The 23134-nt window shown below is 37.0% G+C and overlaps 1 protein-coding gene across 3 annotated transcripts in view; it reads right to left on the bottom strand.

Moving 5' to 3' along the window:
• Positions 1–23134, bottom strand: part of GRIN2A (glutamate ionotropic receptor NMDA type subunit 2A) — a 1558104-nt gene that overhangs the window by 69949 nt on the left and 1465021 nt on the right. For all 3 annotated transcript variants that reach the window (XM_085628306.1, XM_085628307.1, XM_085628308.1), the window contains one exon: positions 3691–3878. In XM_085628306.1, the coding sequence (XP_085484432.1) occupies positions 3691–3878 (188 nt within the window). The remainder of the gene's footprint in view (positions 1–3690; positions 3879–23134) is intronic.

The following is a 23134-nucleotide window of genomic DNA, read 5'->3' as shown; positions in this document are numbered from 1 at the left end:
TCAATGTTGACAAGTGTGAAATTCTCCCTTTGAATAAATTTTGTTTTCATGCAGACTTCTTGGCTTCTTCTTTCCATTGGAGTCCGGCTAAGATAAAATACCTAGGCCTGTGGTTTAAATCCTCTATTAAAGACACTGTAGCACTTAACATTAAAAATCTACAAACAATGATTCAGGACTCTACAACTCGTTGGCATCCTCTGTTTTTATCCTGGTGGGGAAGATTGGATTCAATTAAAATGATGTTGGTTCCCATTATTTTATTTTACCTTTCTAATCTTCCAGTTAATATACCTAAATCTTGTTATAAAAATATATATTCTACGCTGTCTAAGTTCTTATGGCAGCATAAAAAAGCTAGAATGTCTTTTGCAAAACTTAAACGACCTAAGCAGTTGGGTGGAGTTAACTTTCCGGATTTTGCCTCTTATCATTCCTCATTTTTCCTTAAGCATTCCGTTCCCCTATTATCTGAGCAGGAAGCCGATATCACTTCAAGACCTTTGTGGGTTGAGATTGAATCGTCTTTTTTTCATCCATTTACTTTTGAGGAATTTGTATCGCTGTCCCATATTCCAAATAAATTTTCCCTCCCTATTCTTAAAAATTCTCGCAAAACTTTTTCTCCTCTTTTCCTGGGAGGTTTAGATGACCGGTCGCGTTTTTTACACTCTCCCTTGTGGTATAATCCTCTTATTAAACTTCGCAATAGGATGCTTTTTTGGAAAGATTGGAATAGCCTTGGTATTAATTGGACCCATCAATTGTTTGATGGAGGCGCTTGTGTCCCCTTCTCTACCCTTCAATCTCGCTTCTCTTTACATGAGTCCTTTGAATCCAAATATAATCTATTGAGTACGGTTTTGCAAAACCGTTATGACACTCTTTCTAATTCCATCACTCACACTAATGTATCCCCTCTTTCTCTCCCTTGTTTGCTTGCTTCTTCTTCTGCCTCCCAGATATATGCAAAGCTAAGAGATACTTCTGGCACTCGAGATAAATCTAAAACAGAAACGGACTGGGAATCAGATGTAGAGGACACATTTTCTGTCTCCTTGTGGCAAAAGGTTTGGATCAAGATAAGGAAGTCCTCTAGAGCAGCGAATACAACTCAAACGTTATTTTTTATATATAATAGACTTTTGATTACTCCTGCCAAGTTGCATGCAATTGATCCTTCCATCCCTCCCTCTTTTTGGTCTTGTTCAGCATCGAGGGCAGATCTTAAACACATGTTATTCAGCTGTCCGAGGATTCATAAATTTTGGACTGATGTGTGGACTCAGATCAATAAGATCTTTTCCACCTCTTTCCCTCTTACATTTTCACATATCTTTTTAGGTAGTCTCTCAGACATATGGCCCTCTTCCACCACTAATACGTCCATTATTGACTTACTTCTAGCTGTAGCATTTCAGCAAATCACAATCTTGGAAGGATACCTCCAATGTTTCATTTCAGGCTTGGTGGTATGGAGTCTGTTATCATCATAGACTTGACAGAGCCTATGTTTATCCCATTACACTTGCCATTAAACGTGATTTATTATGGCTTCCCATTACAGATTTTTTAGATGTGTCTGCTCGATCCCTACCCCTCCATAATCCATGTACAGAAGAAGTTCCCAAGCCCCCATAAATGCATTCCTAAATCCATTCCTGATGGTTTCATGTACATACTTTTACTGCTTGTTTTATACCTATCTTGTATATTTTTTATTTTTCTTTTATTGGAGGAATTTTTTGTGCGTTTGACCTATTTCTTTATTCTTTTATATAATTTTGTATGACAATGATTACATTTTTATTGCAACTGCTTTTGTGTTATTTGATGATGCTTTCTGCCCCTCTCCCTTCTACCTCTTTCCCTTATCTTTTATTCCTCTCACTTAATTATGATGCTCTATTTTTCTACTTGAGATGAATTTTAATACTATGTCTTACTGTTAATTTGTTGTTAATGAACTTCAATAAACTCTCCTTTAAAACTAAAAAAAAAGAAGATGATCGTGGAAGAATTGAGGAGGGAAATAAGGCAAAGAATTAGAAGAAGATCACGGAAAAATTGAGGAGGAAGACAGTGTCAGAGAGGGGCGCGACACAGGCGTCGGATCTAGAAGAGGTCATCTATCCTGTCCCTGAAACCTTCCCTGAACCTTTGTCACCTGAGCTGTCCCAGGGGACCCTTCCAGCACCTTGGCCAAGGGGTTGGTTTCCACACCATTCTAGGTAATTATAATTCTGTGTAGTATGTCATTGTACTGCTCTCTCTATTTTTTCCCTCTCCAGGTACGGTCATTGTAATAATATTGTTTAGTTGATTTACTGACATATTTGATAGATTGATTTTCCTTCCTTGGGGAAAACGGTGTATGAATTGTAGTTTTGCTTTGGCTCACATGAATTTAACTAGATAAACATTTAAACTCTTCCCGAGTCTGTAGTTATTTAAAATATTCAATCTTACGTAATTTCACCTTTACTAGCTTAACTAAAAGGCCCATTGACCAGAGGAAAGTACATTTGATTCAGAAAAAAGATTATTAGAAAATGTTAAAGTAAATTAAACTTTGAGGCATATTACAACAAATTGACCCCAGCTGTACTTTACCAGCTTATGTGAATGTGTGTTTATGGGCCCAGGTGAGTATGTGGTTTGTGAGCATCTCTAGCTGGTAACCCGCTGGATCACCCACCTGCCACCTTACATAAGATGACACCAGGTATTCCCAAAGATGTGTGAAGAGTAATAGTTGGTTTTAGGAGACCCCCTGGTATTCCCAAAGCACTTCATTTTGTACAGTGTCAGCCTGTCCACACAGTCAAAAGCAGATGAAAAATGTATGAAGTTGGAGTAGAGAGGCATTGCTCTTTATTTCACAAATGTTTCCACTACAGGATGGATTACTGTTATTTTGTGTAAGGTCTAGTGACTAGCTCTAAACCCTGCATACTCCAGAGGAATATTTTTTTTTACTTCCCCCCCCATTCTAGTAGATTAGATATGAAAGAGCGAGCATATTTGCAAACTTGTTAGATATTTGTTTCACCCAAATCTTAGAAACAGTACAATTCAAATCAATTTTTTGTAAAAATAAAACTGTAGTAGCTAAGAAGGTGTAGAAAGGTTCTAGCTTTTCTCTAGTTATCAAAGGAGTGCAAAAATACATATGTTCCCTCTGCTTGTCACTGTGAACTAGCAAATTACAGCAGAAAAGTTCGGTGTTTTTGTTGCCTGCTTCAATTATGTTCTGTGACCTGACCTGGCTTTCACCTCCCTAATGGCTCTGTTAGCAGGAACTGTGATGCCAGAACTCAACTGTAATCATTATAAAAGTTGAGTTTGAAAGTCTTTTCTTTATCTTAGTCAACTGGGTGTGTCACATGTTGCTAGTTATAAAAAAAATTGAATTTGACATTTATACAGGGGTTACAGAATCTCATGTACTATAACATTATTAACTGTACAGAAATGTATGCATTTTCTTTGTAATATGAAAAAGAAATAAATTACCTTAAACTTTCCACATTGCAAAACAATTACCCATATAAATGACTAAAATGGTCTGACAAAGTATTTTTGGGAGATAATACTATTTCAGACTCTGCCCAGAAATAAAAGTAGTGGAACTCATTGTGCCGTACAATAATTTCAAGATGGAAAACAAATGTAAAACATTTGCCTTACCGTCACCAACAAACTGAAGAAGAGCTAGATCTATAGGCCGCTTCCAGGGTGATCCCTTATGGAGCGCTATTCCATACCCTGTAGTAGCGAAGATGTAGCCGCTGCCTATTGTTACAAGTTTGCACCCCTCATCTCTCCCAGCCATGTAGTTCAATACAGCAGCATCATAGATAAAGGCATCCAGCTTACTGAAAGAAAAGAAAACATCAAAAAGTGAGGAAGTACAACAGTGTTGCAGTGTTTTTACATTTATATCAACATCAAATGGGGCCTGACAGAGTTCAGATCTTGTCAATTATTTTGAGATTTTGGGAAAATTATACTTTTCATGCTTTCAGCAGTCACACAACATCAGATCAAAGAAATCCATATCACAGGCTGTATATTGTACACCTACCCGTTTTATAATATATGCTACTTTAAAGGAAAAGTGATCTTATACAGATCCATTACATCCACAGTCTGGATTCTCCTTAACACTGGTTTGATAAAAGCATGGTTGCATTGTAGGTTGGTGAACTGAAATAGCAATTTAAATAAATTTGAAATATAGTTGCAATGACAGTAATAATGATACTGGCAATACTAAATATAACAATTATAATAATTTTAGCTACTCAAATAAAGCTATCTCTAAGTACATGATATATCATTATAGCCCACTGCCGTTGGCCATACCAGTCAATAATGGTCCTCTCAGAAATTATAGCCCAGACTTTTAATAACGCTATTAGAACATGTCACCTACTAATGTTCTAAATTAAAGTGTGAGTGACAGAAAGTCAAACATTGGAATGCTGGAACAGAAAATACAGAAGTTCTATAGCAGCTATTGTTAGCCCGGAGCTACCTTGTTATCTTCAGTAGAGCTCTTAGAATTCTGATGTTCTAATAATCTGAACTTGATTTTTACAATAACAATGTTTAGTATTTAGGAGTTTATATTCTGTGGTGCTTACAAAAAGAAGGAATGTCTTGGTCTATGTTACATAATTAAGTTTAAACATTAGCTCGCAATCTCTTCCACAATGTCTCTTCCTCGCTACATCACCAACTCGCCATAGTCGTAGCAAGACAGAACAAAATTGATGGTCATAGGTTAGCAGCGACGGCCCATATAGGGCGTGTTACCGGGCGGTGACGTGGGGCAGAGGAGGGGCAGGGTGGGGGGTTGCAAAATGCGGCATACGGCCGATTGCAGGTAAGTTACGAAAAAAATAAAGAAAACAAATTTTGTTGCACGCGCTGCATCTCATTTGGCGATGCTGCGCACGCAACGAAATGCATTTTTTTTTTTTCGTACCTTACCTGCAATCGGCTGTATGCCGCATTTTGCAACCCCCCACCCTGCCCCTCCTCTGCCCCACGTCACCGCCCCGGTAACACGCCCTATACGGGCCGTCGCTGTAGGTTAGGTATTTGATGTCACAAGCAATGAAACCATGAAAAAGCTTATGTTTCTGCCAATTTTACAGTAATGGTACACATGGGATTTGGCACTTCTTCCAATCGACTGATGCTTATACATACCATAATGCACAGCAAGAGAACTGACCTCTTCATTGCAAGTTAAGTGCTAAACTAAAAGTATGTGAGTTTAGCAGCCCAGACAGAATGCCTTGAGATTTTAAACATGACACTTAAGTGAACAAGCATTGGCAAAGTCCTATTGGCTTTCCCGTTGTTTTTTTCCCCTACAGATGTCACCTTGCTTAGGGTGCATGCAGTATGTCTATTTTGGAATAGCTGGGTTTCTGCCAATGTGTGTGAAGCGATTCAGCAAGCATTGGCAAACCCAAAGTCAGAAAGTGCTGGTGCCAGATTTTGGACAATAGTGAGGGAGGAGGGGCGGCAGCGGTCCCATCCTACATTTAGAATTTTGGTGGGGCCCACAGACCGAGAGGAAGAGCAGCAGAGTGACTGGATAGTTACCACACATGTATTATTCCAGGAAATGCAATTGCATTAACTTCAGCCTAACCAGTCAATGACAATGTGTGGCTGTGTGTTGGTCTTATGAGTTCTTCGACAGACAGCTTTAGCTGTCTGTAGGTGAGAGCTTAACAGACAATACAGGCCAGATTAAGTAAAGACTTGACTTGTTATCTTATAACTAGCAATTGGATTGTGCTTTTGCAATCAGAAAAATGAAATGCTGTCCCACAAACCTGCTAGGAGATTTGGAAAAGAAATATAAGGAATCACAGCCCTATTTATAAAAGTAAACTTAGACCTGAAGTTTAAGTTTAGACCTAAAGTCTAACTTTAGACCTGAAGACTTCAGATCAAAAGTAAAACTTCAGATCTAAAGTTAGACTTTAGGTCTAAACTTAGGGCTTTATTACAAGTCTGACAGTCCTTGGACCACCAGACGCACAGGGCGTGGTGGACTTCTGACCGCCCTATTATGAACAGGGTGGTCGCGCCACCTTAAGACTACTGCTACTACTACCACAAGGGATCAGAGATCTAATCCCTGGTGGTGGCATGGCAGTCTTAAGGCTGCAATATACTTGGCGGGACCGCCGCGGTCACGACAAGCATATAACAAGTTTACTATCTGCCACGGTTTTAATGGCGGTGAACCGGCCATGAAAACCGTGGCAGAGAATAAATGGGCCCCCTGTTGCCTCAGGGCCATGAGGTGCATGCCGGGGGCAAATGTTGTACCCCCCTGTGTGCAGGCACCCTAGTACCCGCACTGCATGGACTGCAGCATTCCATGCCGTGTAAGTTCTGATTTTAATGTGCCTATTGCTGTTCATAGGCACCACCGTGGGAATGACAAAGAACCGCCCGCCAGACAGGGCAAAACTTCTAATCTGGTGGGCGGTTCAACCATGGGATTGGCAGTGCAGGGTGGTCCCGCAACGCCAAACTCGTAATGAGGCCCTTAGGTTTTATATCTAACCGTAGGGCCTGATTTAGATCTTGGCGGATGGGTAACTCCATCACTACCGTGACGGATATCCCATTAGCAAACATATAAATCTCATAGGATATAATGGGATTTATATTTCGGCGGCTGGTATATCCGAACACGTCCACCAAGATGTAAATCAGACCCTAAGACATGAAGTCTAAGTTTGCTTTTGTGAATCGGGTTGTCTGTGTCTTCCAGGACAAGAAGCATATGAGCTATTCTTCCCAGCTCCCGTGGCATTCCAGGGGTCAACTTAAGTACCAGTGGTGGGAAATCCAGCTACTTGTTTTTTATGTAAACATACAGTAGGATACTTGTCCTGCTGTTGGTGCCCTGCCTGCCTCTTACTGGATCCCAAGTGCAATATGGCCTGAAGTTAGTACTTGCAGCAGCAAAATCCAACTGGACAGAGAAAAGAAATGCTATTGAGGAAACTCATTGAAGCTTAAACTCTCCTAACACTGTACTGAACATACTTCAAAAATCAAAAAAGGGGGGAGAAAGAGGGAAAGAAAAGCTAGGTCCACCCTCCTGTATCAATCCTGAACCAAAAATATCCGAAATCTCAGAAAAAAGAACCTAGCTACAGAAAAAGTTTTCTCGCTCAGTTGGAATCAGAAAAAACCAAGGCTTGAAAGGAAAAATGTCCTTTCTTGAGTCCCCTCACTCACCAGGGTTTCCCCACGGTGACATGCTTCATCATAGGGGCCATCCCAACCCGCTGCGGGTTGAGGCGTGCTACGACTTGCGACACTACGTAGGAGCACTGTTTTTTTGAGTGACTATGTGTAGTGCAGTCATATGGGTGGAGTGGGTGAGTTAAAAATATCTAACTAGTGGGTAAGATTACTTTAATCGGGCCCCTAGTTGATATGTTAAAAATGGGGTTGGTCTCTAGGGTCACTTTCTGTAATCAGTCAGGGGTCCCTAGTGGATGTAAACTAGTTTTGAGCTTCTTCAGTGCTCTTCATCAGGACAAACACAGGGTCCAGCCCTGTGAGTACCACTCCTAATGTGACCTAAAGTGAGGAAAAAATATTAAATCGTGCTGCAATTATTAGGCAAGCGAGGTTAATACATACGATATATTAATCAGTAGTATCTGTGAATAAAAATCAAGAGAAAAGTGGAATGTCATGTCTTTGAATGGTATGTCAGGAATGTCATGTCTTTTAATGGAATGTCAGTCATGTCATGGAATGTCAGGAATGTCATGTCTTTTAATGGAATGTCAGGAATGTCATGTCTTTTAAAGAAAAGTCAGGAATGTAGTCTTTTAATGGAATGTCTTGGAATGTCATGTCTTGGAATGTCATGTCTTGGAATGTCATGTCTTGGAATGGAATGTCATGTCTTGTAATGGAATGTCAGTTTAATGGAATGTCAGGAATGTCATGTCTTTTAATGGAATGTCAGGAATGTCATGTCTTTTAATGGAATGTCAGGAATGTCATGTCTTTTAATGGAATGTCAGGAATGTCAGTCATGTCATGGAATGTCATGTCTTTTAATGGAATGTCATGTCTTGTCATGGAATGTCTGGAATGTCATGGAGTGGAATGTCTGGAATGTCATGTTTTGGAATGTCATGTCTTGGAATGGAATCTCAGGAATGTCATGGAATGTCATGTCTTTTAATGGAATGTCAGGAATGTCATGTCTTTTAATGGAATATCAGGAATGTCATGTCTTTTAATGGAATGTCTGGAATGTCAGGGATGTCATGTATTTTAATGGAATATCAGGAATGTCATGTCTTTTAATGGAATGTCAGGAATGTCATGTCATAGAATGGAATGTCAGGAATGTCATTTCTTTTAATGGAATGTCATGTCTTTTAATGGAATGTCAGGAATGTCATGTCTTTTAATGGAATGTCTGGAATGTCAGGAATGTCATGTCATAGAATGGAATGTCAGGAATGTCATGTCTTGGAATGGAATGTCATGTCTTTTAATGGAATGTCAGGAATGTCATGACATTCCTGACATTCCATTAAAAGACATGACATTCCTGACATTCCATTAAAAGACATGACATTCCATTCCAAGACATGACATTCCTGACATTCCATTCTATGACATGACATTCCTGACATTCCAGACATTCCATTAAAAGACCTGACATTCCATTAAATGACATGACATTCCTGACATTCCATTAAAAGACATGTCATTTAATGGAATGTCTGGATTGTCAGGAATGTTATTTCTTTTAATGGAATGTCAGGAATGTCATGTCTTTTAATGGAATGTCTGGAATGTCTGGAATGTCATGTCTTTTAATGGAATGTCTGGAATGTCATGTCTTTTAATGGAATGTCATGTCTTTTAATGGAATGTCAGGAATGTCATGTCTTAATGGAATGTCAGGAATGTCATTTCTTTTAATGGAATGTCAGGAATGTCATTTCTTTTAATGGAATGTCAGGAATGTCATGTCTTTTAATGGAATGTCAGGTCTTTTAATGGAATGTCTGGAATGTCAGGAATGTCATGTCATAGAATAGAATGTCATGTCTTGGAATGGAATGTCATGTCTTTTAATGGAATGTCAGGAATGTCATGTCTTTTAATGGAATGTCAGGAATGTCATGTCATTTAATGGAATGTCTGGATTGTCAGAATTGTCATGTCTTTTAATGGAATGTCATGTCTTTTAATGGAATGTCAGGAATGTCATGTCTTTTAATGGAATGTCAGGAATGTCATGTCTTTTAATGGAATGTCAGGAATGTCATGTCTTTTAATGGAATGTCATGAATGTCATGTCTTTTAATGGAATGTCAGTCATGGCATGGAATGTCATTTCTTTTAATGGAATGTCAGGAATGTCATTTCTTTTAATGGAATGTCAGGAATGTCATGTCTTTTAATGGAATGTCAGGAATGTCATGTCTTTTGATGGAATGTCTGGAATGTCATGTCTTTTAATGGAATGTCAGGAATGTCATGTCATAGAATGGAATGTCAGGAATCTCATGTCATAGAATGGAATGTCATGTCTTGGAATGGAATGTCATGTCTTTTAATGGAATGTCAGGAATGTCATGTCTTTTAATGGAATGTCAGGAATGTCATGTCTTTTAATGGAATGTCAGGAATGTCATGTCTTTTAATGGAATATCAGGAATGTCATGTCATTTAATGGAATGTCTGGATTGTCAGGAATGTCATGTCTTTTAATGGAATGTCATGTCTTTTAATGGAATGTCTTTGAATGGAATGTTAGGAATGTCATGTCTTTTAATGGAATGTCAGGAATGTCATGTCTTTTAATGGAATGTCAGGAATGTCATGTCTTTTAATGGAATGTCAGGAATGTCTTGTCATGGAATGTCATGTCTTGGAATGGAATGTCATGTCTTTTAATGGAATGTCAGGAATGTCATGTCTTTTAATGGAATGTCAGGAATGTCATGTCTTTTAATGGAATGTCAGTCATGTCATGGAATGTCAGGAATGTCATGTCTTTTAATGGAATGTCAGGAATGTCATGGAATGTGAGGAATGTCATGTCTTTTAATGGAATGTCAGGAATGGCATGTCTTTTAATGGAATGTCTGGAATGTCAGGAATGTCATGTCTTTTAATGGAATGTAAAGAATGTCATGTCTTTTAATGGAATGTCAGGAATATCATGTCTTTTAATGGAATGTCTGGAATGTCAGGAATGTCACGTCTTTTAATGGAATGTCAGGAATGTCATGTCTTTTAATGGAATGTCAGGAATGTCTTGTCATGGAATGTCATGCCTTGGAATGGAATGTCATGTCTTTTAATGGAATGTCAGGAATGTCATGTCTTTTAATGGAATGTCAGGAATGTCATGTCTTTTAATGGAATGTAAAGAATGTCATGTCTTTTAATGGAATGTCAGGAATATCATGTCTTTTAATGGAATGTCTGGAATGTCAGGAATGTCACGTCTTTTAATGGAATGTCAGGAATGTCATGTCTTTTAATGGAATGTCAGGAATGTCTTGTCATGGAATGTCATGCCTTGGAATGGAATGTCATGTCTTTTAATGGAATGTCAGGAATGTCATGTCTTTTAATGGAATGTCAGGAATGTCAGGAATGTCATGTCTTTTAATGGAATGTCAGAAATATCATGGAATGTCATGTCTTTTAATGGAATGTCAGGAATGTCATGTCTTTTTGTCAGGAATGTCATGTCTTGGAATGAAATGTCATGTCTTGGAATGGAATGTCATGTCTTTTAATGGAATGTCCGGAATGTCATGTCATAGAATGGAATGTCAGGAATGTCATGTCTTGGAATGGAATCTCGGAATGTCATGTCTTTTAATGGAATGTCAGGAATGTCATGTCTTTTAATGGAATGTCAGGAATGTCATGTCTTTTAATGGAATGTCAGGAATGTCATGTCTTTTAATGGAATGTCAGGAATGTCATGTCTTTTATTGGAATGTCAGGAATGTCATGTCTTGGAATGGAATGTCATGTCTTGGAATGGAATGTCATGTCTTGGAATGGAATGTCATGTCTTGGAATGGAATGTCATGTCTTTTAATGGAATGTCATGTCTTTTAATGGAATGTTAGGAATGTCATGTCTTTTAATGGAATGTCACGAATGTCATGTCTTTTAATGGAATGTCAGGAATGTCATGTCTTTTAATGGAATGTCTGGAATGTCAGGTCTTTTAATGGAATGTCAGGAATGTCATGTCTTTTAATGGAATGTCAGGAATGTCTTGTCATGGAATGTCATGTCTTGGAATGGAATGTCATGTCTTTTAATGGAATGTCAGGAATGTCATGTCTTTTATTGGAATGTCAGGAATGTCATGTCATAGAATGGAATGTCATGTCTTGGAATGGAATGTCATGTCTTGGAATGGAATGTCATGTCTTGGAATGGAATGTCAGTAATGTCATGTCTTTTAATGGAATGTCAGGAATGTCATGTCTTTTAATGGAATGTAAGGAATGTCATGTCTTTTAATGGAATGTCATGTCTTTTAATGGAATGTCAGGAATGTCATGTCTTTTAATGGAATGTCAGGAATGTCATGTCTTTTAATGGAATGTCAGGAATGCCATGTCTTTTTGTCAGGAATGTCATGTCTTGGAATGGAATGTCATGTCTTGGAATGGAATGTCAGGAATGTCATGTCTTGGAATGGAATGTCAGGAATGGCATGTCTTTTAATGGAATGTCAGGAATGTCATGTCTTTTAATGGAATGTCAGGAATGTCATGTCATAGAATGGAATGTCAGGAATGTCATGTCTTGGAATGGAATGTCATGTCTTGGAATGTCATGTCTTGGAATGGAATGTCAGGAATGGCATGTCTTTTAATGGAATGTCAGGAATGTCATGTCTTTTAATGGAATGTCAGGAATGTCATGTCATAGAATGGAATGTCAGGAATGTCATGTCTTGGAATGGAATGTCATGTCTTGGAATGGAATGTCAGGAATGTCATGTCTTGGAATGGAATGTCAGGAATGTCATGTCTTTGAATGGAATGTCTGGAATGTCAGGAATGTCATGTCTTTTAATGGAATGTCAGGAATGTCATGTCATAGAATGGAATGTCATGTCATAGAATGGAATGTCATGTCTTTTAATGGAATGTCAGGAATGTCAGTCATGTCATGTCTTTTAATGGAATGTCAGGAATGTCATGTCTTTTAATGGAATGTCAGGAATGTCATGTCTTTTAATGGAATGTCAGGAATGTCATGTCTTTTAATAGAATGTCAGGAATGGCATGTCTTTTAATGGAATGTCAGGAATGTCATGTTTTGGAATGTCATGTCATGTCTTGGAATGTCATGTCATGTCTTTTAATGGAATGTCAAGAATGTCATTTCTTTTGATGGAATGTCAGGAATGTCATTTCTTTTGATGGAATGTCTGGAATGTCAGGAATGTCATGTCTTTTAATGGAATGTCTGGAATGTCAGGAATATCATGTCTTTTGATGGAATGTCAGGAATGTCATGTCTTTTAATGGAATGTCAGGAATGTCATGTCTTTTAATGGAATGTCAGGAATGTCATGTCTTGGAATGGAATGTCATGTCTTTTAATGGAATGTCAGGAATGTCATGTCTTTCAATGGAATGTCATGACATTCCTGACATTCCATTAAAAGACATGACATTCCATTGAAAGACATGACATACCTGACATTCCATTAAAAGACATGACATTCCATTCCAAGACATGACATTCCTGACATTCCATTAAAAGACATGACATTCCTGACATTCCATCAAAAGACATGATATTCCTGACATTCCAGACATTCCATTAAAAGACATGACATTCCTGACATTCCATTAAAAGACATGTCTTTTAATGGAATGTCTGGATTGTTAGGATTGTCATGTCTTTTAATGGAATGTCAGGAATGTCATGTCTTTTAATGGAATGTCAGGAATGTCATGTCTGTTAATGGAATGTCTGGAATGTCAGGAATGTCATGTCTTTTAATGGAATGTCAGGAATGTCATGTCTTTTAATGGAATGTCAGGAATGTCATGTCTTTTAATGGAATGTCAGGAATGTCATGTCATAGAATGGAATGTCAGGAATGTCATGTCTTGGAATGGAATGTCAGGAATGTCATGTCTTTTAATGGAATATCAGGAATGTCATGTCTTTTAATGGAATGTCAGGAATGTCGTCTTTTAATGGAATGTCAGGAATGTCATGTCTTTTAATGGAATGTCAGGAATGTCATGTCTTTTAATGGAATGTCAGGAATGTCAGGAATGTCATGTCTTTTAATGGAATGTCAGGAATGTCTTGTCACGGAATGGAATGTCATGACTTTTAATGTAATGTCAGGAATGTCATGTCATAGAATGGAATGTCATGTCTTGGAATGGAATGTCATGTCTTTTAATGGAATGTCAGGAATGTCATGTCTTTTAATGAAATGTCAGGAATGTCATGTCTTTTTGTCAGGAATGTCATGTCTTGGAATGGAATATCAGGAATTACATGTCTTTTAATGGAATGTCAAAAATGTCATGTCTTTTAATGGAATGTCAAGAATGTCATGTCTTTTATTGGAATGTCAGTCATGTCATGGAATGTGAGGAATGTCATGTCTTTTAATGGAATGTCAGGAATGTCATGGAATGTGAGGAATGTCATGTCTTTTAATGGAATGTCAGGAATGTCATGTCTTTTAATGGAATGTCAGGAATGTCATGTCTTTTAATGGAATGTCAGGAATGTCATGTCTTTTAATGGAATGTCAGGAATGTCATGTCTTTTATTAGAATGTCATGTCTTTTAATGGAATATCAGGAATGTCAGTCATGTCATGTCTTTTAATGGAATGTCAGGAATGTCATGTCTTTTAATGGAATGTCAGGAATGTCATGTCTTTTAATGGAATGTCAGGAATGTCATGTCTTTTAATGGAATGTCAGGAATGTCATGTCTGTTAATGGAATGTCTGGAATGTCAGGAATGTCATGTCTTTTAATGGAATGTCAGGAATGTCATGTCTTTTAATGGAATGTCAGGAATGTCTTGTCATGGAATGTCATGTCTTAGAATGGAATGTCATGTCTTTTAATGGAATGTCAGGAATGTCATGTCTTTTAATGGAATGCCAGGAATGTCATGTCTTTTAATGGAATGTCTGGATTGTTAGGATTGTCATGTCTTTTAATGGAATGTCAGGAATGTCATGTCTTTTAATGGAATGTCAGGAATGTCATGTCTGTTAATGGAATGTCTGGAATGTCAGGAATGTCATGTCTTTTAATGGAATGTCAGGAATGTCATGTCTTTTAATGGAATGTCAGGAATGTCATGTCTTTTAATGGAATGTCAGGAATGTCATGTCATAGAATGGAATGTCAGGAATGTCATGTCTTTTAATGGAATGTCAGGAATGTCATGTCTTTTAATGGAATGTCAGGAATGTCATGTCTTTTATTGGAATGTCAGGAATGTCATGTCATAGAATGGAATGTCATGTCTTGGAATGGAATGTCATGTCTTTTAATGGAATGTCAGGAATGTCATGTCTTTTAATGAAATGTCAGGAATGTCATGTCTTTTTGTCAGGAATGTCATGTCTTGGAATGGAATATCAGGAATTACATGTCTTTTAATGGAATGTCAAAAATGTCATGTCTTTTAATGGAATGTCAAGAATGTCATGTCTTTTATTGGAATGTCAGTCATGTCATGGAATGTCAGGAATGTCATGTCTTTTAATGGAATGTCAGGAATGTCATGGAATGTGAGGAATGTCATGTCTTTTAATGGAATGTCAGGAATGTCATGTCTTTTAATGGAATGTCAGGAATGTCATGTCTTTAATGGAATGTCATGTCTTTAATGGAATGTCATATCTTTTAATGGAATGTCAGGAATGTCATGTCATAGAATGGAATGTCATGTCTTGGAATGGAATGTCATGTCTTTTAATGGAATGTCTGGAAAGTCAGGAATGTCATGTCTTTTAATGGAATGTCAGGAATGTCATGTCTTTTAATGGAATGTCAGGAATATCTTGTCATGGAATGTCATGTCTTAGAATGGAATGTCATGTCTTTTAATGGAATGTCAGGAATGTCATGTCTTTTCATGGAATGCCAGGAATGTCATGTCTTTTAATGGAATGTCAGGAATGTCATGTCTTTTAATGGAATGTCTGGAATGTCATGTCTTTTAATGGAATGTCAGGAATGTCATGTCTTTTCATGGAATGTCAGGAATGTCATGTCTTTTCATGGAATGTCAGGAATGTCATGTCTTTTCATGGAATGTCAGGAATGTCATGTCTTTTCATGGAATGTCAGGAATGTCATGTCATGGAATGTCAGGAAGTCATGTCTTGGAATGGAATGTTAGGAATGTCATGTCTTTTAATGGAATGTCAGGAATGGCATGTCTTTTTGTCAGGAATGTCATGTCTTGGAATGAAATATCATGTCTTGGAATGGAATGTCAGGAATGTCATGTCTTTTAATGGAATGTCAGGAATGTCATGTCTTTTAATGGAATGTCATGTCATAAAATGGAATGTCAGGAATGTCATGTCTTGGAATGGAATGTCAGGAATGTCATGTCTTTTAATGGAATGTCAGGAATGTCATGTCTTTTAATGGAATGTCAGGAATGTCGTCTTTTAATGGAATGTCAGGAATGTCATGTCTTTTAATGGAATGTCAGGAATGTCATGTCTTTTATTGGAATGTCATAGAATGGAATGTCATGTCATAGAATGGAATGTCATGTCTTGGAATGGAATGTCATGTCTTAATGGAATGTCAGGAATGTTCTATCTTTTAATGGAATGTAAGGAATGTCATGTCTTTTAATGGAATGTCAAGAATGTCATATATTTTTGTCAGGAATGTCATGTCTTGGAATGGAATGTCAGGAATTACATGTCTTTTAATGGAATGTCAGAAATGTCATGTCTTTTAATGGAATGTCAGGAATGTCATGTCTTTTAATGGAATGTCAGTCATGTCATGGAATGTCAGGAATGTCATGTCATTTAATGGAATGTCTGGATTGTCAGGAATGTCATGTCTTTTAATGGAATATAATGTCTTTTAATGGAATGTCTTTTAATGGAATGTTAGGAATGTCATGTCTTTTAATGGAATGTCAGGAATGTCATGTCTTTTAATGGAATGTCAGGAATGTCATGTCTTTTAATGGAATGTCAGGAATGTCTTGTCATGGAATGTCATGTCTTGGAATGGAATGTCATGTCTTTTAATGGAATGTCAGGAATGTCATGTCTTTTAATGGAATGTCAGTCATGTCATGGAATGTCAGGAATGTCATGTCTTTTAATGGAATGTCAGGAATGTCATGGAATGTCAGGAATGTCATGTCTTTTAATGGAATATCAGGAATGTCATGTCTTTTAATGGAATGTCAGGAATGTCGTCTTTTAATGGAATGTCAGGAATGTCATGTCTTTTAATGGAATGTCAGGAATGTCATGTCTTTTAATGGAATGTCAGGAATGTCATGTCTTTTATTGGAATGTCAGGAATGTCATGTCATAGAATGGAATGTCATGTCTTGGAATGGAATGTCATGTCTTTTAATGGAATGTCAGGAATGGCATGTCTTTTAATGAAATGTCAGGAATGTCATGTCTTTTTGTCAGGAATGTCATGTCTTGGAATGGAATATCAGGAATTACATGTCTTTTAATGGAATGTCAAAAATGTCATGTCTTTTAATGGAATGTCAAGAATGTCATGTCTTTTATTGGAATGTCAGTCATGTCATGGAATGTCAGGAATGTCATGTCTTTTAATGGAATGTCAGGAATGTCATGGAATGTGAGGAATGTCATGTCTTTTAATGGAATGTCAGGAATGTCATGTCTTTTAATGGAATGTCAGGAATGTCATGTCTTTTATTAGAATGTCATGTCTTTTAATGGAATATCAGGAATGTCAGTCATGTCATGTCATGTCTTTTAATGGAATGTCAGGAATGTCATGTCTTTAATGGAATGTCATGTCTTTTAATGGAATGTCAGGAATGTCATGTCTTTTAATGGAATGTCAGGAATGTCATGTCTGTTAATGGAATGTCTGGAATGTCAGGAATGTCATGTCTTTTAATGGAATGTCAGGAATGTCATGTCTTTTAATGGAATGTCAGGAATGTCTTGTCATGGAATGTCATGTCTTAGAATGGAATGTCATGTCTTTTAATGGAATGTCAGGAATGTCATGTCTTTTAATGGAATGCCAGGAATGTCATGTCTTTTAATGGAATGTCAGGAATGTCATGTCTTTTAATGGAATGTCTGGAATGTCATGTCTTTTAATGGAATGTCAGGAATGTCATGTCTTGGAATGGAATCTCGGAATGTCATGTCTTTTAATGGAATGTCAGGAATGTCATGTCTTTTAATGGAATGTCAGGAATGTCATGTCTTTTAATGGAATGTCAGGAATGTCATGTCTTTTAATGGAATGTCAGGAATGTCATGTCTTTTATTGGAATGTCAGGAATGTCATGTCATAGAATGGAATGTCATGTCTTGGAAGGGAATGTCATGTCTTGGAATGGAATGTCATGTCTTGGAATGGAATGTCAGTAATGTCATGTCTTTTAATGGAATGTCAGGAATGTCATGTCTTTTAATGGAATGTAAGGAATGTCATGTCTTTTAATGGAATGTCATGTCTTTTAATGGAATGTCAGGAATGTCATGTCTTTTAATTGAATGTCAGGAATGTCATGTCTTTTAATGGAATGTCAGGAATGCCATGTCTTTTTGTCAGGAATGTCATGTCTTGGAATGGAATGTCATGTCTTGGAATGGAATGTCAGGAATGTCATGTCTTGGAATGGAATGTCAGGAATGGCATGTCTTTTAATGGAATGTCAGGAATGTCATGTCTTTTAATGGAATGTCAGGAATGTCATGTCATAGAATGGAATGTCAGGAATGTCATGTCTTGGAATGGAATGTCATGTCTTGGAATGTCATGTCTTGGAATGGAATGTCAGGAATGGCATGTCTTTTAATGGAATGTCAGGAATGTCATGTCTTTTAATGGAATGTCAGGAATGTCATGTCTTTTAATGGAATGTCAGGAATGCCATGTCTTTTTGTCAGGAATGTCATGTCTTGGAATGGAATGTCATGTCTTTTAATGGAATGTCAGGAATGTCATGTCTTTTAATGGAATGTCAGGAATGTCATGTCTGTTAATGGAATGTCTGGAATGTCAGGAATGTCATGTCTTTTAATGGAATGTCAGGAATGTCATGTCTTTTAATGGAATGTCAGGAATGTCTTGTCATGGAATGTCATGTCTTAGAATGGAATGTCATGTCTTTTAATGGAATGTCAGGAATGTCATGTCTTTTAATGGAATGCCAGGAATGTCATGTCTTTTAATGGAATGTCTGGATTGTTAGGATTGTCATGTCTTTTAATGGAATGTCAGGAATGTCATGTCTTTTAATGGAATGTCAGGAATGTCATGTCTGTTAATGGAATGTCTGGAATGTCAGGAATGTCATGTCTTTTAATGGAATGTCAGGAATGTCATGTCTTTTAATGGAATGTCAGGAATGTCATGTCTTTTAATGGAATGTCAGGAATGTCATGTCATAGAATGGAATGTCAGGAATGTCATGTCTTGGAATGGAATGTCAGGAATGTCATGTCTTTTAATGGAATATCAGGAATGTCATGTCTTTTAATGGAATGTCAGGAATGTCGTCTTTTAATGGAATGTCAGGAATGTCATGTCTTTTAATGGAATGTCAGGAATGTCATGTCTTTTAATGGAATGTCAGGAATGTCATGTCTTTTATTGGAATGTCAGGAATGTCATGTCATAGAATGGAATGTCATGTCTTGGAATGGAATGTCATGTCTTTTAATGGAATGTCAGGAATTACATGTCTTTTAATGGAATGTCAAAAATGTCATGTCTTTTAATGGAATGTCAAGAATGTCATGTCTTTTATTGGAATGTCAGTCATGTCATGGAATGTCAGGAATGTCATGTCTTTTAATGGAATGTCAGGAATGTCATGGAATGTGAGGAATGTCATGTCTTTTAATGGAATGTCAGGAATGTCATGTCTTTTAATGGAATGTCAGGAATGTCATGTCTTTAATGGAATGTCATGTCTTTAATGGAATGTCATATCTTTTAATGGAATGTCAGGAATGTCATGTCATAGAATGGAATGTCATGTCTTGGAATGGAATGTCATGTCTTTTAATGGAATGTCTGGAAAGTCAGGAATGTCATGTCTTTTAATGGAATGTCAGGAATGTCATGTCTTTTAATGGAATGTCAGGAATGTCTTGTCATGGAATGTCATGTCTTAGAATGGAATGTCATGTCTTTTAATGGAATGTCAGGAATGTCATGTCTTTTCATGGAATGCCAGGAATGTCATGTCTTTTAATGGAATGTCAGGAATGTCATGTCTTTTAATGGAATGTCTGGAATGTCATGTCTTTTAATGGAATGTCAGGAATGTCATGTCTTTTCATGGAATGTCAGGAATGTCATGTCTTTTCATGGAATGTCAGGAATGTGTTTGTCTTTTCATGGAATGTCAGGAATGTCATGTCTTTTCATGGAATGTCAGGAATGTCATGTCATGGAATGTCAGGAAGTCATGTCTTGGAATGGAATATTAGGAATGTCATGTCTTTTAATGGAATGTCAGGAATGGCATGTCTTTTTGTCAGGAATGTCATGTCTTGGAATGAAATATCATGTCTTGGAATGGAATGTCAGGAATGTCATGTCTTTTAATGGAATGTCAGGAATGTCATGTCTTTTAATGGAATGTCATGTCATAAAATGGAATGTCAGGAATGTCATGTCTTGGAATGGAATGTCAGGAATGTCATGTCTTTTAATGGAATGTCAGGAATGTCATGTCTTTTAATGGAATGTCAGGAATGTCGTCTTTTAATGGAATGTCAGGAATGTCATGTCTTTTAATGGAATGTCAGGAATGTCATGTCTTTTATTGGAATGTCATAGAATGGAATGTCATGTCATAGAATGGAATGTCATGTCTTGGAATGGAATGTCATGTCTTAATGGAATGTCAGGAATGTTCTATCTTTTAATGGAATGTCAGGAATGTCATGTCTTTTAATGGAATGTCAAGAATGTCATATATTTTTGTCAGGAATGTCATGTCTTGGAATGGAATGTCAGGAATTACATGTCTTTTAATGGAATGTCAGAAATGTCATGTCTTTTAATGGAATGTCAGGAATGTCATGTCTTTTAATGGAATGTCAGTCATGTCATGGAATGTCAGGAATGTCATGTCTTTTAATGGAATGTCAGGAATGTCATGGAATGTGAGGAATGTCATGTCTTTTAATGGAATGTCAGGAATGTCATGTCTTGGAATGGAATGTCATGTCTTGGAATGTCATGTCTTGGAATGGAATGTCATGTCTTGGAATGGAATGTCATGTCTTGGAATGGAATGTCAGGAATGTCATGTCTTTTAATGGAATGTAAGGAATGTCATGTCTTTTAATGGAATGTCTGGAATGTCAGGAATGTCACGTCTTTTAATGGAATGTCAGGAATGTCATGTCTTTTAATGGAATGTCAGGAATGTCTTGTCATGGAATGTCATGTCTTTTAATGGAATGTCATGTCTTTTAATGGAATGTCAGGAATGTCATGTCTTTTAATGAAATGTCAGGAATGTCATGTCTTTTAATGGAATGTCAGGAATGTCATGTCTTTTAATGGAATGTCAGGAATGTCATGTCTTTTATTGGAATGTCTGGAATGTCAGGAATGTCGTCTTTTAATGGAGTCAGAAATGTCATGGAATGTCATGTCTTTTAATGGAATGTCAGGAATGTCATGTCTTTTTGTCAGGAATGTCATGTCTTGGAATGGAATGTCATGTCTTGGAATTGAATGTCAGGAATGTCATGTCTTTAATGGAATGTCAGGAATGTCAGTCATGTCATGTGATGTCAGGAATGTCATGTCTTTTAATTGAATGTCAGGAATGTCAGGAATGTCATGTCTTTTAATGGAATGTCAGGAATGGCATGTCTTTTTGTCAGGAATGTCATGTCTTGGAATGAAATGTCATGTCTTGGAATGGAATGTCAGGAATTTCATGTCTTTTAATGGAATGTCAGGAATGTCATGTCTTTTAATGGAATGTCAGGAATGTCATGTCTTTTAATGGAATGTCAGGAATGTCATGTCATTTAATGGAATGTCTGGATTGTCAGGAATGTCATGTCTTTTAATGGAATATAATGTCTTTTAATGGAATGTCTTTTAATGGAATGTTAGGAATGTCATGTCTTTTAATGGAATGTCAGGAATGTCATGTCTTTTAATGGAATGTCAGGAATGTCATGTCTTTTAATGGAATGTCAGGAATGTCTTGTCATGGAATGTCATGTCTTGGAATGGAATGTCATGTCTTTTAATGGAATGTCAGGAATGTCATGGAATGTCAGGAATGTCATGTCTTTTAATGGAATATCAGGAATGTCATGTCTTTTAATGGAATATCAGGAATGTCGTCTTTTAATGGAATGTCAGGAATGTCATGTCTTTTAATGGAATGTCAGGAATGTCATGTCTTTTAATGGAATGTCAGGAATGTCATGTCTTTTATTGGAATGTCATGTCATAGAATGGAATGTCATGTCTTGGAATGGAATGTCATGTCTTTTAATGGAATGTCAGGAATGGCATGTCTTTTAATGAAATGTCAGGAATGTCATGTCTTTTTGTCAGGAATGTCATGTCTTGGAATGGAATATCAGGAATTACATGTCTTTTAATGGAATGTCAAAAATGTCATGTCTTTTAATGGAATGTCAAGAATGTCATGTCTTTTATTGGAATGTCAGTCATGTCATGGAATGTCAGGAATGTCATGTCTTTTAATTGAATGTCAGGAATGTCATGGAATGTGAGGAATGTCATGTCTTTTAATGGAATGTCAGGAATGTCATGTCTTTTAATGGAATGTCAGGAATGTCATGTCTTTTATTAGAATGTCATGTCTTTTAATGGAATATCAGGAATGTCAGTCATGTCATGTCATGTCTTTTAATGGAATGTCAGGAATGTCATGTCTTTAATGGAATGTCATGTCTTTTAATGGAATGTCAGGAATGTCATGTCTTTTAATGGAATGTCAGGAATGTCATGTCTTAATGGAATGTCTGGAATGTCAGGAATGTCATGTCTTTTAATGGAATGTCAGGAATGTCATGTCTTTTAATGGAATGTCAGGAATGTCTTGTCATGGAATGTCATGTCTTAGAATGGAATGTCATGTCTTTTAATGGAATGTCAGGAATGTCATGTCTTTTAATGGAATGCCAGGAATGTCATGTCTTTTAATGGAATGTCAGGAATGTCATGTCTTTTAATGGAATGTCTGGAATGTCATGTCTTTTAATGGAATGTCAGGAATGTCATGTCTTGGAATGGAATCTCGGAATGTCATGTCTTTTAATGGAATGTCAGGAATGTCATGTCTTTTAATGGAATGTCAGGAATGTCATGTCTTTTAATGGAATGTCAGGAATGTCATGTCTTTTAATGGAATGTCAGGAATGTCATGTCTTTTATTGGAATGTCAGGAATGTCATGTCATAGAATGGAATGTCATGTCTTGGAAGGGAATGTCATGTCTTGGAATGGAATGTCATGTCTTGGAATGGAATGTCAGTAATGTCATGTCTTTTAATGGAATGTCAGGAATGTCATGTCTTTTAATGGAATGTAAGGAATGTCATGTCTTTTAATGGAATGTCATGTCTTTTAATGGAATGTCAGGAATGTCATGTCTTTTAATTGAATGTCAGGAATGTCATGTCTTTTAATGGAATGTCAGGAATGCCATGTCTTTTTGTCAGGAATGTCATGTCTTGGAATGGAATGTCATGTCTTGGAATGGAATGTCAGGAATGTCATGTCTTGGAATGGAATGTCAGGAATGGCATGTCTTTTAATGGAATGTCAGGAATGTCATGTCTTTT

Source organism: Triturus cristatus, chromosome 10 (assembly GCF_964204655.1).
Source record: "Triturus cristatus chromosome 10, aTriCri1.1, whole genome shotgun sequence".
Taxonomy (NCBI): domain Eukaryota; kingdom Metazoa; phylum Chordata; class Amphibia; order Caudata; family Salamandridae; genus Triturus; species Triturus cristatus.
This window is presented reverse-complemented; position numbering and strand designations above follow the sequence as displayed.